This window comes from Notolabrus celidotus, chromosome 12 (genome assembly GCF_009762535.1).
Source record: "Notolabrus celidotus isolate fNotCel1 chromosome 12, fNotCel1.pri, whole genome shotgun sequence".
NCBI lineage: Eukaryota > Metazoa > Chordata > Actinopteri > Labriformes > Labridae > Notolabrus > Notolabrus celidotus.
The window spans coordinates 19030868-19049053 of record NC_048283.1 but is presented as its reverse complement, the minus strand read 5'-3'; the positions used below and the strand labels follow the sequence as shown (position 1 = coordinate 19049053).

General features: G+C 40.0%; 3 protein-coding genes and 1 long non-coding RNA gene across 4 annotated transcripts; 1 reads left to right on the top strand and 3 right to left on the bottom strand.

Moving 5' to 3' along the window:
• The first annotated feature begins 973 nt into the window (after positions 1-973).
• Positions 974-2674, top strand: clec3ba (C-type lectin domain family 3, member Ba). The gene is made up of 3 exons (XM_034697969.1): positions 974-1190; positions 1345-1443; positions 1879-2674. The coding sequence occupies exons 1-3, from the start codon at positions 1094-1096 to the stop codon at positions 2277-2279; spliced, it is 597 nt and encodes a 198-aa protein (XP_034553860.1). The 5' UTR covers positions 974-1093; the 3' UTR covers positions 2280-2674.
• LOC117822976 lies at positions 1623-3339 on the bottom strand. Its single transcript, XR_004633289.1, has 2 exons — positions 3259-3339; positions 1623-3157 (listed from the first exon to the last, which is right to left on the bottom strand). It is a non-coding gene; the product is annotated as an uncharacterized LOC117822976 (long non-coding RNA).
• Positions 3340-4158: 819 nt separating this feature from the next.
• Positions 4159-14774, bottom strand: cdcp1a (CUB domain containing protein 1a). The gene is made up of 9 exons (XM_034698304.1): positions 14475-14774; positions 13535-13744; positions 13049-13411; positions 12570-12938; positions 10570-10764; positions 8552-8926; positions 8100-8456; positions 5866-5953; positions 4159-5749 (listed from the first exon to the last, which is right to left on the bottom strand). Exons 1-9 carry the CDS (start codon positions 14536-14538, stop codon positions 5299-5301), a joined length of 2472 nt encoding a protein of 823 aa, XP_034554195.1. The 5' UTR covers positions 14539-14774; the 3' UTR covers positions 4159-5298.
• Positions 14775-16569: 1795 nt separating this feature from the next.
• On the bottom strand, positions 16570-18146 carry LOC117823193 (transmembrane protein 158). The gene has a single exon (XM_034698284.1). The coding sequence runs from the start codon at positions 17866-17868 to the stop codon at positions 17167-17169; it is 702 nt and encodes a 233-aa protein (XP_034554175.1). The 5' UTR covers positions 17869-18146; the 3' UTR covers positions 16570-17166.
• Between the last annotated feature and the right edge of the window lie 40 nt (positions 18147-18186).

The window sequence follows — 18186 nt, the reverse complement described above, 5'->3', positions numbered from 1 at the left end:
CTCTTCCATTTCTTCCAACTCAGTTTAAAATGTGTGCAGGGACTCAGCTGCGTAGTAGTAATAGAAACAGGAAATTATGTCAAGCTGTTGGGTTCTGTCCAATCACACGCAAGTGTTGTCCCTCCCCTTTCTGTTTCCTGTAATGTTGTTGTGTTTTGTGAAATGTCTTTGTGTTTTGTGAAATGTTGTGTTTTGCCCTTCAGGGCCACCATACTCATTACCAAGCTAAAAACTCCTTACAGGAGCAAGAAACAAGTTCCTCCAGATAACACAGCTTTCTCTGAATAAGTGTACAGATACATTTTTGCTGTAGTGTTTTTGTCTTCAGAGATTGAAATGAGGGCTCACTGAGCATTCCTGCTTTAGTCAGTTGTCCCTTTCATAGCTAAAAGGGCCAATGAAACTCGCTATAGAAGCCTCAGAAACTAGAAACATAAACAAACATTAGATTCCCATCAGTATTTGTTCATTATATAAGTCCCTGCCACATGTCAGCAGCACCCCATCCAGCTCGCTGAGGAGATCCAGATGTGTAATGTGGACGAACACCAAAACATGCAACCTCTGGCCGGATGGGGCAACTGCAGAAACACAACAGAGGCTCTGGCGGGAAGAAAACACAGCTCATTGTGAAGCAGCTATTTATAAAGCAGCAGCAGAAGTATTTGCATTCTAATAGCTTAAGGTTGGTCTGACAGATGCAGATAATGGATAAAGATAATTATTCAATTTCCATGTATGTGTAATATATGGGCAATAAGCACACACACACATGCATACACAAACTGCTGTAATTTACCAACAACCTACAAACACATGGAACCTGAGTCATGCTTGTCTGAATGCTGTTAAACTGCACAATCTTGCACACCATCCATCTCCCCTCAGCATTTCAAAAGCAACACAAACAGCTGCAAAACATCTGTAAAACATTTGTTCTCTCTGAGATAAGATTTCCTCATTCAGCTCTGAGCTGTGTGCAAAACTCACAACAGCCACTGTCTGGCCATAGCTCAGCGCTGAGAGGAGCTTGCCGTGCCGCTGCATCAAAATTGAGTCTTTACTGTGGATTTACAGTGTTTTTATAAATATCATGGAAGCAAGAGGACTTCTCTTGATTTTTTGTCTTCTTCTGCTGCCACACTGCACACTCCAGCAGACTCCCTCCAAGAGAAAAAATGGAAAGAAAGGTAGGATTTGACAACAGCTTCACTCTGGGAATAACAATGTACTTACTTGTTGAACCTCTTGCTGAATAACATCACTGAATTAGGATGTGTGAGTATTTTAGGAACACAGAGTGCATGGATTAAAGATAATTGGCATTTCTTTCTCCTTCAACAGACTCTGCAAACACTGCTGCTATTGAAGAGCTGAAGAAACAGATTAATGACATTGTTCAAGAGTTAAACTTGGTGAAAGAACAGCAAGCCTTACAGACAGGTATGTGTCCTGCAAGGACTGCCCTATAAATACCATATGATTTGATTTGAATGAAATGTGTAGATCCCATGGAGGAACGGATGTTGTCCCAAAGGGTGGGATGCAGCCCCACAGTGGGAAAATAAATAAGCTGCAGGTGGGCCATAATAACTTAATTACAATAAAAAGTTGTTTTGCAATTTTCTGTTTGTACTTATTTTATTCCTTAAACCTTTTTAGATGAATCTGGATTCATTACATCATGCACAGCAACGTTGTTATCTCACTTTTACAAAGGATTTTTATTTTGAATGAAATTTGAATATGTAGGAAAATACTTTGTTAATCTGTGAAAAGCTTAGGATGGGCTTTAAAAAATAATTTTGTATCAATGATCTGTGAGTATAACAAGTCAAGACTTGACGACCAACACCTCAGTCCAACTTTGCCCCTCAGTTTGTCTGCGAGGCACAAAGGTCCTTGGGAAGTGCTTCCTGGCTAACCCCGTTAAGAAGAACTTCCATGCAGCCAACGAAGACTGCATCAACAAAGGAGGCATCCTGGTCACACCTGTGAACGGAGACGAGAACGACCAACTCTACAGCTACGTCCGTCAGAGCATCGGCCCTGAGGAGCACATATGGCTGGGCATCAACGACTTGGTGACGGAGGGCCAGTGGGTCGAACAGTCTGGCTCCAACGTGCGCTTCAAAAACTGGGAGACAGAGATCACCCTGCAGCCGGATGGAGGCAGCAGTCAGAACTGCGGCATCCTCTCCACCACTGCCAACGGGAAGTGGTTTGATGAGAGCTGCCGGGCAGAAAAGGCCTCAGTGTGCGAGTTTAACATCGTTTAGGAGAAGATCTCTGACACTTAAATCACTCCCTGTGAACAGTTAACAGTGCTTGCAGAAAGTATCAGATGCAGTCGTACAACCTAATGACAAACAATGATCTTTCTTTCTTCCTTAAACCACTGTTACCAAGCTAAACTCACTAGACGTGGTCTTTGACTTGTCCTCTTAAATACTCACTATGCAGAAAGGTAAACACCACTGGATGGCTTTTCTACTCGTATTTTTATGTTATGTGCTACTAAATGCAAGTTAAACCTTTTTATTGTTAATGAACAGCAACCATCCTGAGTGCCTTCTTCATTTGAGACACTCTTTATTTTTCTAACTCTGAATGTAATCTTATGCTGCTTATTTTGCATTGAATAATGTCAATAAACATGTCTACTCAGTTGTAACCTTCTGGATTTCTTCATGTTTGAGAGAAAGAAATAGCTGAAAGAACATGTTTATGTTTATGTTAAAACTCCTAAGAATTATCTAATAATATCTAATATCTAATCTTTTTATCTAATAATCAAAACAAAAAAAACCACCACTGGATTAAGATCTCAAGGAGTTTTTCTTTTTTACAGGGACAGTAAGGTTAAAAGGTCAAAAGCAGCCATGTGGCCATATTCAGAAGCTGTCCTATCTAAATTAAATTTGAAAACCTGTTTCTGTGACGGTTAGAAAACCAGATGAAACAGTGTGGACCCAAAAGCACAGCCGGAGGCAGAGGACGCAGTTCACTGAATTTATTGTATGGAACAAAGGGAGCAGGGAAGGGATCCAGGGTCCAAGGCGTGAGGACCAGAGGTGGAGGCTGGTGAATAAATCCAGGTAGAGAGTGAGGCAGTGTGGCAGCGATAGGGAAAAAGCACTGGGAGCTCGTGGAGGCACTGGAGAAACAGAGACAGCAGGGTTAGTCACAGGTAAAAAGCACAAAGCTGGAACATTCAATAGCAAACTAGCAAATTCACGAGAGAACAGGCTAAGATACCACTTAAGATGCAGGAATAATCTGGCACTGGAGAAGCCTCCCAGGAGGGCTTAAATGCAGGTGGTGATTGCAGAGATCAGGTGCAGGTGTGAAGGTGCAGGTGTAGGTGTGGGAGGAGCCGCCCAATCTCTGAGACAAGGAGAGAGACTCCACAAAAGAAACCAGCTAAAAAGCCACAAACATGTTGCAATCATCTCAGTTTCAGTGTTTAAAATCATGTTTATTTTATTTTAGCTGGGTCAGAAAATACCCTGAAACCTATTTGGTGCTTTAAAATCATGAACCATGATGGGCTCTTTTCTTGTCAGAAGCAGGACTTATGTTAAACTATTTGGACTGTGTTGCAGCCATATGCAACAAGCTGCCAGTAGCTTTCTTTGTTTTTAGCTTTTCTTTTGTCTTTACTTCAAATCATTGAAAAATGCTTCATACGTCAGACAGGTGAGTAGGTGTGTGTTAGCATTGCAGCCTCTGTCTGGACACGAAGAAGAAATCTTCTATCAAGGGGGGAGAATGCAGAAAAAAACCCACCTGGCTCAAAGTATTTTCAAATTTCGAAACACTTTTCCATCCAACCCTGTGGTGTTTCCCTGGTCTGTCTTTTCTTCAAACCTGACACTCCCTGCTTGATGGGAACCAGGACTTATTATGCCTCCACCCATCCACATTTTGTTCACCATTAAAGTCCAAAAGATTAGTTTCTGTTCTCTTCACAGTTTTCTCACCAAAAGGAAAGTTACATCAGATCAACATGTTTGAATATCTCCATGGATATCCACTGATGTCAGCTGAAGTGTGTCTGTAAACAGCATGTCCTCATCTCAGTCCCTTTAATAATCAGTACCAGCCAAGTATTCATGGTCATATTTTTCATGGCTCCAAACCAAAATAACTTCACAGTAAGAGAGCAGAGCGTGTTTTATTAGCACAGGACAGGAACAGATTTATGGCAACTTTGTCTCCCTCTGTAGTTCAGGGAATGAACTGCAGGAGGCATCAGGGCTTTACAAGAAAACCCATTGTATTCAGTGTTTTCACAAATGTTAAAATAAACACCCAAATATACCACTTCAGCATGCCATTTGTCATTCCCATCCAACTTTTAATGCTATTAAATTAATCAAAAACTGTAGCTTACAATCACACAGTCTGTTTCTTGTAAAATGTACCTACAACTAAACACAACAAATTCAGTCTAAAAAAATTCGATATTTCTTCGTGGGATGTAACTTTGTACTCAGATTGCTAGTAATTGTGTATGTTTGGTTTCATGTTATTATAGCAAACAAGAGATCTTAAAAACGGTCCTAAAAACATAAAAGTGAAATGAGACCTTTTGCTGGTGATTCCCATTCAACAGGATGAAGAAGACAAAATGAAAAACGTCCCTTTAAGAAAAACGTCAAAGATCACATAGTTAGCAGCAGATCAGTCTTGAGAATCCAAAAAGTATGGGTCCAAAAAAGGACAAATGCAACATTATTATTTATTCCTGGTCCTTAAATTGCTGAAAGCAAGTTTGAGATTAGACTGTAGAGACTGGATTATCAGGAGTGTCTGTTTGGCACATTTCTGTTGTAATCATGCTGTATCTTTAAGAGTGTCTATGCTCATATACAGATATTTCAAACTCCTGCAACACAGGTCATCATGTTTTGATGATGCTAGAGAGATACAAGAGTAAAGGAGTTCTCTCAGTGATCTAATCAAAAGAACAAGCCTCTTGAATATGTACAAAATATCTCAAATTAAAAGAATCTGCCTGAAACTGGTATAAAAACTGCTTTAAAAAGGGATGATGGTATTCTGCTTTTGAAAACCAAATGTGCCTTCATCTGAGATAAAACAAGGTAACAGCTGCAGGCAGGTTTGAGCAGGGTCATTTTGTGTGCCCGCTTTGGTGCAAAACTATGCTCAAGAGAAAAAACGAAAGCTTCTCGCAGGGCTGAACATCAGGTAATCACACAGAAGCCAGGGAATGAAAGTCTCAAAGTTCAAGGAGGTCAAATGGAAAGCAGAAAGCTGAATCCAATCTTCTCCTCAGTTCCCTCCCTCTGGCTCCATACGTGGCCCCAGATTGGGAGAACGCTCCTCTTCACTTTGTCCCTCAGTCTGGTATATCTCGTTCTCCACCATGGGGTCAACATGGCTGGGAGGCCTGACAGGAAGGGGAGGAGCCTGCTGAGAGGGGTACTGAAAGGGTCGGTAGGTCCCCACTTGTCTGTTGTCGTCCTCCCCGTCTTTTGAGACCAGTGGCTTTTGTGAGTCCGAGTGTCCTGCGAAGGGTCTGTAGGTTTCAAACTCCCCATAGACGCCGATCTCTCTCCCCTTTTTCAGCAGGTGTGTGTAGACCAGCGTATCCTCGATGGAGGCGTACACATGAGACTCGTTGTCTTCACGAGATTTTGGGAAGCCGTTGTTTCCCGGCAAGAAGCTGATGCCGTTTGGATTGTAAATCGACACCTGTTGGTTCAGCTTCTTCTTCTTCTTCCTGTTTGAGAGACGTCACATGACAGACTTTAAAGTTATAGTTTGAGGAATCCTTTCAACCAGTGATTCATATGAAAACACAAAAATATGAGTAAAACATAAAGCAGATGCTTTTACCTTATCACCACACAGACCAGTACCAGCACGATGACAAAGATGGCCAACAGAGCTGCCACCACGCTCAGGATGATGGTCAGCAGGAGGTCTAAATGAGAAAACGACACATAATGTTTCATTAATTTTTTCTGTTATTCTGTAAGAAACATCTGATGCAGATTGATTACATTCTCATTCTCATCAAGTTCTGGGATATTTTTCCTCTTTAGAAGTATCTGGATTTATGTCACTGATGTCCTCGTACAAAGCTCTTTTTAAGTACATTGCAGGATTAAGAAAAGAGACTAAGAGCCTCCAGTCAAGAGTGAAGCTTTGAGCTATATGCTCAAATCAGCATGCTAACAAGGACAACACTAACATGTTAATGTCAAGCTGTACAGTATTCCAGTCATCAGTATATTTTAGCATTGTAGTACACTCACATTTGTTGATTAACTCTCAACACAAAGCACAACTAAGAGGGCCTTGAGTGTCATAGTTTTATAGATATTTGTTCCAAAACATCAACTTCATCCTTACTGCTGCTACCATTATCTTATCCCATTCAAGAATTTGATCCAATTGGACTGCATCTCCCTAAGTTTCCCTTTGCCTTTTGAGAAAGAGTTTGAAAATGTACCATTCAGGATTCAATATACAACCTACACTGGAAAAAATATCCCTCCAAAAACAAGAAAAAAAACCTTTTACCTTGAAATAAGCAAAAAAAATCTGCCAGTAGAACAAGTGAAAATGTGCTTGGTAAGATTTCTTAAAATAAGATGTAAAATTTAGAAAACAATAATCTTAAAATTAGCAGTGAAAACTTATTTTAAGTAATATTTTACAAGTATTTTAAAGCTTAGTGTATCAGAATAAGACAGGAATGATAACAATTAGAATTTTTTCATTCCAAAAAATATTTCTGCACTAATACATTTCATGTCAACTTCTTCATTTGAGATATATTCTCCTTAATTTGAGTTGTATAATAGCGGCACGTCTCTAGGTTTAAGACCATCTTGTACTTGAAATAAGATTACAAAGTTTAATTTGAGCATTTTGAGATATAATGTCTTCTCATAGTTAGCTGGATATACTAATATTCAGTCATGTTGTTTTTTAGGATAAGCCAGCTATGCTGAAAAGTAGGTGTTTCATTGTGTGCATGTAGTTTGAGGATGTATATTTTTATCTGATTTAGAAGAAATCAGCCTGAAAACTGTAACACACCCTTAAAAAAAAAAAACTTTTCTTTATTTTATCCATGGAGTTGTTTTCTGATAGATTCCTCAATGAAATGCATTTACTTAAATCAAGTAAAGGGTGTGTCTTAAATCAAGATTATCCATCTTCTACAAATAAGATATCAGCTTGAAACGTGTATGACATGTTTCTTCTAAATTAGAACTCAAAACAAGATCATTTCAAGATTGTTTGACTTAACAAGATATTTAAGAAGATGCATTGTCTTAAAACAAGTCCCTCTATCTTTCTCAAATGTTACTTGTTAAGTAAATCTATCTTAAATCAAGTGGGATAAAACATTTTGACTAAAAATGAGACAATTTCACTTAGTAAGATTTTGAGTTTACAATATGTAAATAGACAACAAAAAGAGTTTTCAGCCATTTCAACAGCTCCATGTAACACTGTACCAAGACACACGTCATCAACAAGCTAACATCCGCACCATCTCAGTATTTAAATGCTTTGGAAATATCAAGTTCACTGTTCACTGTCATCACATTTAGCATGTTACCATGCTAATTATTACTTTAGGTAAATAAACCTGAGGCTAATTTTGTAACTTTTTCAGATTTCCAGTCATAAACCAGAACACAGAATTTATTATTGAACCTTTAGAGATATTTGGTACAGATATTGTTACATATCTGCTTGAAAGACATGACAATCAGTCCACAAGTTTTGGTGTGGATTGTGTGGAAGGAACAGAAGCAGTCTTAAGGCCCGCCTCCTCCATTATAACAGATGAAACATGGGTCAAACTACAAAATTAAACTACTCATCAAATAAGTTTTTCGGTCATGGCAGTTAGGTCTTTTTTGGAGAATTTTAGTTTAAGTTAGCTGATGTTAAAAAGAGGGGATGTGATGTCATGATTGACAGCTCTGGTGAGAAACGCAGGCTTCTGCTGCATTCTTTCAGGATTACCAGAGGAGTGAGAGAAAACACAACAAACACTCATACAAGAGGGAAATAGCAGTAAGTAACCATTCAAAATGTCCTCTTACTCTGGCTTTTCTGTAGGGTGATCTTGGTGATGACACTGAAGTCCCCTCGTTCCGGCATGCAGTTTGACATGTTGAGGTAGAAGCTCTCTGAGACTGTGATCTCTTCCTCGGCCTCCTCATCCTCTCTGCGGCTGTAATCCTCCTCCAGCCGGCCAACTCTCTGCACTCTGATGTTGGTGTGTCGGTTGCTGCATTTGGGCTGGTTGAGGTTGGTAAACATCAGGTGGGCCTCCATCTTTTTGGGAACTGTGACAATCCAGGAGACAGTGGAGGAAGACTTCATTCCCGACGGCCAACCAGGAGTAGCTAACAAGACAGGAGCGTCTCTCTTTGGAAATACTGTGAATATGTATCTTTCTGTATAGGAGTGGAGAGAAGGAATTTTAAATATCAATACAAAAACATGCATTTACTTCATTTATTCAATTTATGTAATAGAAGTTACTTGTTACCTGTTATTTCCTCCTTCAATCTAGCTTCCAGGACATGCTTTAAAGATGTCCTTGTGGCTTTTGTTCCAAGAACGGACACCGTGACTGTTACGTTTGTGTGAATTTGGATCTTCTGAATGGTTCCCTGGGGGCAGAAGTGTCCTATAGTGTTGCCATCATCTTCAGTTGCTTTGATAATGAAGCTATCATTGCACGGCTGTCCAGGAAGGGACTGTTTGAGGGGTCCAGAGGGAGAGGTCAGCTCCACTGTACCGTGCTGAGGAGGACGCAGGGTCCAGGTTACACTGCTTAAAGGAGTGGGGAGGCAGGACGGCATCGAAGGGTAGCAAGGCAGACGGACCGGAGTCTGTGGGCAGTCTTTCAGCCTGCTGCACTCTGACATGAAAGAGGAGGTCATTCAAATCACAAATGAGGCTGATACTTGACTTCAGGAGTGACACCAAATAAAGGGTAATGTAAAAGTAATTCCAGTTCTTCTAGCCCTTAGTTAACCTCCAGATCTTTGCATTTATGAGAATAAAATTAACATTTCATAAATACTTTTTCACACATACATGAAGATGTTGTTGTCAAATGTATTTGATGATGTGATGTAGGAAGTCATAGCCAAGCTGTTTATGAAGACGCAGCTGAAGTAATATTAAATGTCTTCATTGAAGGAGTTATGATATTGATTTAAAAAAATTGCACTGCAACATACATTTAAAACAAGCTTGTATCTGCTTGCAACTCTATCATGCAGTTGCATACACATTTTGCTTATAAATACTTAAACGATGTTGTTTCATAGTAAAATATTGAAAGGCAGACAGTTTTAACACCATTGAAAGACATTTTTAAAAGTCAAGAGGAGTGGCAAGAAAAAAAAAAAGCTTTGAACAATCTACTTGAAACTAATTCCCACTTAAGAACTGATCACTACGAGAAACGTGACTCAATGCCATTTACAGGAAATCAATTTGTGTGTTGACTGACAAGATCATATAACAAGTTCCACATTCCAAAGACAAACCCATATTTCAATACATGCACTGAAACCAAAACAACCTGCATCATACTCAAAGTCAAAGAGAAAAACAACATGTTTTAATGAATTATGTAGAAAATACATATTAGCGTTGATTAGATCATGCAGAGGTCAATGTTATTGTGTTGTCAAGCTTGGTAAGTGGCAAAATAGCATCCTACACAATGGTTTTAAACACTCCAGGCTTAAAATAGTTATCCATTTCTGTTTGAGTTTAGGCCAGAAAAGATGAGGGATATATGAAGGTAGATATGTTGCAAAATGCACGAGCTTCTAGACTTGATTTGAGAACCTGCAGAATACGATTTGAGAACTTGTGGATCAAAAATGTGAACTTGTATGTTTCATTTTTCACTTGTAAAAAATATTCACACACATGTGAACTGAATTTGAAGTTACAGAAAAAAAAAATACATGGTAGCTTGTGGAAAAAATGTGAACTTGTATTTTGAAATTTTTCACTTGTAAAAAATATTCATACATGTGTAGATTGATATTTACAACCACAACTCAGTGATTACAACCTCTCAAATCGGTCCCTGTAACTTCACGAATGAGCTTTCTCACATTGCAAAGTGACGAATCTGCGCGCTTGACTTTTGCAACACTTCTTGCACTGATGTGTTGCAAAAATAATTTTTGATCCACAAGTTCTCAAATTGTATTCTGCAGGTTCTCAAATCAAGTCTACAAGCTTGTGCATTTTGCAACACATCTACCTTCATAGAGATAGGTCATGATATTATTGCATGTCAAAAAATAACAGTATCCAGATGTGGCTGGTCTCTAAATTAGGTTTTGACTACCTTTGCTGTGTACCAGGGGCTTTAAAAACATCACATATTATCCTTTCCAATAGGAAACAGGAAGAGTGTCAATGATTAATGTATTTTTACCATATGCCATGGAGATGTAAATATACATCTGTGTTGAGATCTGATGGATAAACCTCAGTGTCTTTTCTAGAACCAGGGAAGTCTTAAATTCTTACCTATGACTCTGGTGGCAGAGACTCGTACGTCGTCTGGCTGGCAGTCCTGGAAAGTCAGGTCACTGTTCGATGTGACGGTGATCTTCTCCTTCAGCACAGAGTTTATTTTCATCTTGCAGTCAGAGGCCGGTCTCAACTTCTCGATGTGAAGAGAAAGACCCTCCATTCTGTTCACATCCACTTTACAGGTTACCGCTGAAATATATCGTAAAACATTTAATGAAAGAATGAAACATTTATCGGCCCTAAGGGAGCACCAAGAGTATGAGAAACACTTAAATGACAAAGGCATCTGCAGCCATACAAGACAGAATGTAATAAACATTAAACAAAATCATTTTCTTTTTCTCTCTGTCTCATATATGAGCACACAAATGCAAATGTGTAGGTATGTGAAATCAGTACATCCATGTTAACCAGGAATTTGAATTTGATTTGACTGCTGAAGCTGAAGTGATTTCCTGATTTTCAAAGGAAATGTTTCCTGGTCCTGAGCCAGCTCTGTCATTCATGACTCAGTAAGTGATGAGGCAACACCAGAGCTCCCCTGACTGTGCACCTGCGGGTGCAGATAGAGACCAGAGGGCCCACTCTCTACGTCACTGTTTCCTTAGTCATCTACTGGGAGGCTGTCTCAGTGAACGGGGGGAATTCTGTCACACCCATGATTTGTAAAACTAAACTCTTGTTGGAACATGACGGGAAAATAGAAAATAAAGATCATTTATATTTAGTAATCAGAGCGTGCTGCAACACGAGGAGGAGACATTATTAATCCTTCAGAGGGTTTTCTGAGGCAAAAACATCGACCAAAGTTTAACACTTCTCTTAAGTGCTCCTGTATTCAAATAAAAAAACTGCTTTCATTCATAGATTGATGATTAAAGTACTTGTAGACTCTGGCTTTATGTAGTGTTTTTTTTCTAAGTTATATTTTGGGGCTTTTTCGCCTTTAATGGATGGGAAATCTGAAGAGTGACAGGAAATGTGGGGAGCAGAGAGCGGGGGAGGACATGCAGTAAATGGTCGACCAGCTGGGAGTCGAACCGGCTCAGACCTCTGCGATGAGGACTATAGCCTCTAAACATGGGGCGCTTAGACCGCTAGGCCACCAGCGCCCCAGCTTTATGTAGTATTGTTCTAACTTTTTGTCCCTTACAGCAAAAATGCCCATCATGCTCATTCTAGAATTGTTTTTCTTTTTTCTTCTATGTTATCAGGCACTGAAAGATTTGGCACTTCAAGTCTGCTTGGACGACTAAAGAAGAAATTCTACACATTACACGGCATACCTATGACTACTTTTGACTGAATTAACAGAATTAATATTTCAAAGTTGCAGCATTTTGCTTTCTAACCACTTGCAATGGCAGAACACCAACAATCTTACATTTTTATAGCAATCATGCTAGCATACATGTTTCTTCTTATATATCAGACATGAGGCAATTTCCCCATAGGGATTAATAAAGTATCTTCTTCTTTAAAAGTGTACATTTTTTATTCTAAGATACTTGATAATTTAAGTCCAATAATTACTCTCTTTGAGCCCCTTATATGGTCTCCACCAACACATAATCTATTCTTTTAGCAACCAAATGTTTCACTATGATCACAACTGGTCATTAACCTCTGTCTGTCTACAGTTTGATGTTTTGGAAGAAGCATGTTTTAACTTTTTAGGAGGTTTACATTACACATATTGTCAGTTCATCCACATGTAGTACGAAAATGTTAATTATAGCAGCTTTAACTTTCAGGTGAGCATTAATTTGACCCTTTATTTATTAGATTATTTTCATAGGAATAGTAGATCTAGATTCCCTCCAAACTAAGATGTTCCATAAGACTGATCAGACTACATTATTCCTCAAATATTACAATATATAAGATATAAAATCCAGTGGGCCTAATACATAACCACTTTGCAGAAAAATAAAACTAGAACTATAACGCGTTCAGAGCAAAACAGCAGTGTAACATATTGAGGATTTACACACCTGGTATACTTTTACTTGATGAAGACACCCTGAGGTTTAGACTCAGTCCAGGAGAATCAGTTCGTCTTCTGTCCATCTCACAGTTCCTGAGCGTCAGAGAGAAGTTTCCCTGATTCTGCTCCGGCTGGGAATCTGACAGGCGCAGCACCAATGCCCCTCTGCCTTTGCTGTGATATTCCACTGCTGCCTCTTTCTTCAAACAACGTGGCTGCACTACTTTTAAGAACTGAACGGTCGCCTTGTGTTTGTCAGGGACCTGAAAGTACCACTCCATCACATCATCGTCAGGGAAACTCTCAGGGTAGTTAGGCGAGAGCAGCTCTGCAGACGAGGTCCCTTTTGGTAACATCACTGTCATTTTTGCAAGGGCTATGAGAGGGAAAAAAAACACAAGAAACAGTCAGAGAACTGGAGGTCTTCTGCATGAAACATCAGACAGAGAGAAGATTACTCAAACACTGAAAACTGAAAGGACTCACATTTGATTTCCTCTCCCACAGACACATCTAACTGGCCGGTTTGGAGCTTCTGCCCTGCGGGAACATCCAGAGAAAAGCTGCCCCGGTCTAGTACCTGAGCACTGTGGATGGGTCCTGTTCTGCAGTATTTCCCAACAACCACGTTCCCTGTGGTCTGGGAGGCCTGGAGGGTGTAACTGTGTTTGTCTAAACATCTCTCCAAGGAGTTAATCTGTCTAAAACCTGCATTGTTGAAGTCTATTTTGAACGCCTTTAAAGAGGAGGCTTTCAAGTTCCAGGTAAACTTGCGGTTAAAATCCAGCAAAGGAAGGGAGCCGTAGTCGGCCTGGATGATGTTGCTGGTACACGACCTTGTGGTACACTCTAGGAGAGACATTTCATAAAACATAAATCCATGTATTCTGTTCTAGTTCAGCAGGATAATTTGATTTATTTGTGAACAAATAATTGAATCATTGTTATTCAGAGAGACTGCAGTGTTCTTACCAATATTTCGCACAATTTCCACGCTGAACACATCCTGAGGTCTGGAGCACTTAAACTCCAAGATGTAATGAGTGCTGTCTTTCAGCAGGATGGATGTGCTACACCGCCCTGGTGCTGTGCAAACTTGGCAACCTTTGACCTGACTGCTGCTGCTGCTGCTGATGTTGATGGTGGTGCCTCTGTCAGGGGTTATAGTTAGCTTCTGAGCCCCTAAGAAAAACAAAAGCATGAATGTTTTAAAGAGTAACAGGATCAAATCTTCAGATACAAAGTTGTGAATGACACTTTGAAATATCAGCACATATATGTCAGTGGCAAACAGAATATAAATCAGTCTGACTATGAATTAATGAAATGCTTTTAGTCACCGCAAACTCACTCACAATGACAATTTGTGATGAGAGATGAGGCAGACACCTTGGCTATATTCCTACTATGACTAACCAAGCCTGTGCTGAGCAAACAGAGCCATGTTACCACATAGCAGCAGCTAATGTCAACTACCTATTCTCTTATACACCCCAGTCCACAACGTACTATTCTACATCTGAACAGGCCTATATGTCCATGTTTAAGAAGGGAGCAAAGGGGAACAGACCAAATCTGCCTTATGGCACATTACACACCAGATTGACTCTAAGGTTCTTTTTCAACAGGAATAACAGGAAACACTAAATTCAGCCAAGAAAAACACCAAAATATATCCTCAGTTTTCTCATCTTGCCTCTAATGTTAGTCTAGCCATCATATAACTAATAATAAGAGGTATCACAGCCATCCAGGTCCTTTATAGTTATCAAAAGGTATATTACCAATAACCAGCTCAATACTCAATAGCCCTGTAATTTCAACAATGTAGTTTTTATAATTAAACAGCAAGTCTTCTATTAGCAACATGTAATAATATCTCTTACTTGTTGTCAATTCAATTGTAACTCACCTGAAACAGTAAAAAAGAAGACTGTCAGAAGTACAATCTGAAGAGTGACTCTTGATGAGGGCATGCTGTCCCACAATGTTGATCTTTGGTTTTGATCCTGAGGAGAAATCCGGGATTTTGTGCGAAACGTTCATCTCTTCTTCTCGTCCACAACCGTAATCTTCGTGCGCCACATTTTCACCTCGTTTACTGTACGTGAAGCTTTGCCCCTGCTTCTTTTTAAGAGACAACTCCTCCACCTCCTCCACTTCCTGTTTGTTGTGTGAGTGTGTCAGCGGCAAAGAGCCCCAGGTAATGTAAAGGCGTGGCCAGGTCGGCCATCTTTGCAGGTACAGAGTTCATTTGTGCATTTGTAACACCTGTGATTTTAAAGATATCCTAATGCCAAAAAACGAGTGTCAAGTAAAATCATTAGTGTTTTACCTGCCATATAAAATTAAGTAATGTTTTATTGCTTAGGCTACTTAACATAAGTCACCTTTGAAGTGTCCAAGCAAATGACTGTAATTAAAGCCTATAAATAGCAAAGTGCCAACACGTGGGATACCAAATGACACGGAGCTTTTATAGCACCATAAGGTAAACATTAACTACTAAGCCTAGCAAAGAGTTCCAATACAGACACATTTCATTGAACAACTGGTTTTATAATATAGCATATTGGAATTCAAAGCCATTATACCTAATAGCGAGTTTATAAAGTAGGCAATAAGCTTAAACTGAGATTAATTTCACAATTGTTTAAGAGCCTATATCCTTCAGTCCTGAATCTCATGTATTAATGGATTATATGCATTGATTCAAATGTTTGTTTTGGAGTTAGTTTTTTTGTCTGACAAAATCTAACCTATTATAATCTTTAGCATTACCCTTATGGAGACTTGAACTATTATTTAATAAGATAGCGTTGGTTTAAGTTAGCAGTAATTGATAACCTGGCTACTAATTTTCCATCAAACTCATATGAGGGTTATCAGGATGTTGTTTAGATGTCAGATACAATTTCACTCTGATATTTAACAGAAATGTGAACTGTCAGGATTTTGAGTCAGTCTAAATGTGTCATCATCACAAACTGGTTCTTCAGCTCAGCTGGATACAAACAGCTTTGTTGTTAGACCAGGGTGATAGTCTCTCTTGACTGGCAAGCTACAAAATATTGACTTATAGTGCAGTTACAGTAAAACATGCACACTGCTTTTGCCGACTCATTAATTATAAAAAAAGAAGCAGGCTGTAGAGGTAAAAGTTTGCTAAGTCTGTTCATGTTGCTGTTATAGAGCTGAAACAATTTCGCACTGATATGGAGAGGGTCAATACTGAACATGACACAGACTTCGGCTCACCCTGACCAATTCTGTTTTACACTATTCATAATTTGATGAACAATTGAACTCCATTGTCAAAATGAAGCATTGGAATATGATTCAATATATTCTGCTAAGAACGGAAATTTACGATAAAGTGAAAACTGTATAAGCATACCATTTTTGGATACAATGTGTGAGGAAATACCCAAACTTTTTGGTCATACATGATGCAACAAATTAAGTTTTGGCCACAACTTCAAAACAACAACTGATTGAACATAACCAGGAACAGATGCAGAGACAGTCTTCATTGAATTTGCATTTTTGCATCAGCATGTAAAAAGCGTTTAATGATTTCGGAGGCTGCATTCTAATTTTTCTCACAGGGGTCCCAATTATTTTTTTGTCAATCCTTCTAATATCAGTGACATAAGCTGTACAGCAGAGACACCTCTTAGTATGGTGCAATAAAGTTTAACAGATGCAAACTATGACCTCTTAAATGATAATACTGTTTAGACAACATCTCTCTTAAGAGTGCCAACAAAAGATACACATTATAACTCTCATAAAGTATTTACTGCATGACAGTTTTACTGGACTGAATTAGTTTAATATAGGTGTAGCCTAAATCATAAACTGGCTGTTCAGTGTACATTTTAAAAGCTTATGACAGAGTTGCGTCAAGCCTTTCACCTTTGGATCACCTGCTGCATTCACTAGAAATAACTCTGCAGTAAATTAACTGAAGTTAAAGAGAAGAGGTCAGAGAGGATCTGAGGTATAGCCTATAATAATCAAGTTTATTTCATTTAAACTCTTAGAACATGAATACAAATAAGCACGTATATTGTACTGAACATTATAAATCTAACAATATAAATATTGAAACCCTCTCAGTCAGTCATAAACAACATCTACTTTTAGTGCATTGAAAAAAAACTAATACATATTACTTTAAACATGACTATAGGTTAAATATGTGACAGCACACTTCAAAGTTCAGTCCTCAGTGCAAAAGTCCTAACACATGGGATAAGGCAGGAACTTTCTAGAAAGGTTAAAAACTATACAAACACTGTTTAAAGAGAAAAGTTTGCACAGTTTACGCAGACATAATCTATAGGAAGGCCTACGAGAGTATACAAAACACACTTCCATTGGTCCCAGTAGAGATTAATATTGGCTATAACCCACCATACTTTACCTTGGTTGTGCTAAAGAGGAGGAGGTCTAATAAAGGGTTAAAGGTCACCGAAAAAACTAAAGCATTTGTTCAAAAGGTTCCCCAAAGCTCCTCCATCGTTCATTCAGGGGAACGGTTGAATGGCTACAGTTATAGTATAGGCAGCACAGGCTGATTATAGTAAAGATTAAATGAGTTATCTCGGTCTCCTCTGCTCCATCCCGTTAGGCAGAAACCCTGCAATGATTGGGACCGGCCATATGAGAGCAGCAACACTCCACACGATGATCACCAGAGTCATGAAACAAGCCACAAGTGTCGACTCGATGGGCTTCCTGTTCAGCCTCCAACTTTTGTCCCCCTTAAGCTCATCGAGGCTGAAATCAACGCAGCAGAAAGTGACCTGATCCCCGCTCTGCTGGCCCCGCGACCGGCCCTGACTGAACCTCCTGTACCGGGACATCCCACAGCCCACGCACAGTCTCAACTCCTGCTGACCCCCCGTGACCCCCAGGTGCTCGATGACGACAGGGGAGATCACCCTGTTGAAGGCGGCGGAGAAAAAAGCCCTGCCGTGGTTATTGGTGGTGTAGATGAGTACATCACACTGGAAGCCGAAGCTGCTATCCCAGCGCGCCACCAGCGAGGTAGGTAGCAGTCTCTGGACGCTCACGTTGCACTGGGACAGGCTCTGCAGGGAGGAGGCGTCGGCCGAGGCGTCGTTCTCCTCCACGGACCTTTTGGAGAAGCGAACGTCCACCTCCAGGTTGGCCATGAACCCGTTGGAGGAGTTGATGGGCGGCAGGAGGAGGTCCTCTTCGCTCCAGCTTTGGCATCGCTGGAGAAGCCCTGCCACCGCGGTCAGAGCAAGTAGGAGGGTCGGGGAGTCGCTCAGCATGGCACAGGGCGCGTCTCTCCTGCTTGCATGGTGCTGTGATGATCCGCAGCGACGGACGAGGTGCGCGCAATGTTTGGGAAAATCCGGCCGCCGGTGATTTATCTAAAATGGAGATGTTCAATTCCCATCTCGACTGGTAGAAATAGAAACGTCCTAAAACCTGTCACAGCATGCGTGTACCCCCCCCCTTCCTCTCTTTGGATACCTCCCCTCTGACTTGTTCTCCAAAATGTGCCCAGCAGTCACTGTACAGGAGGAGAAGACTGAGCAGCTCTGAGCGCTGCCTTCATCACTGCTCGGAGCTCCACTCCTCCTCTG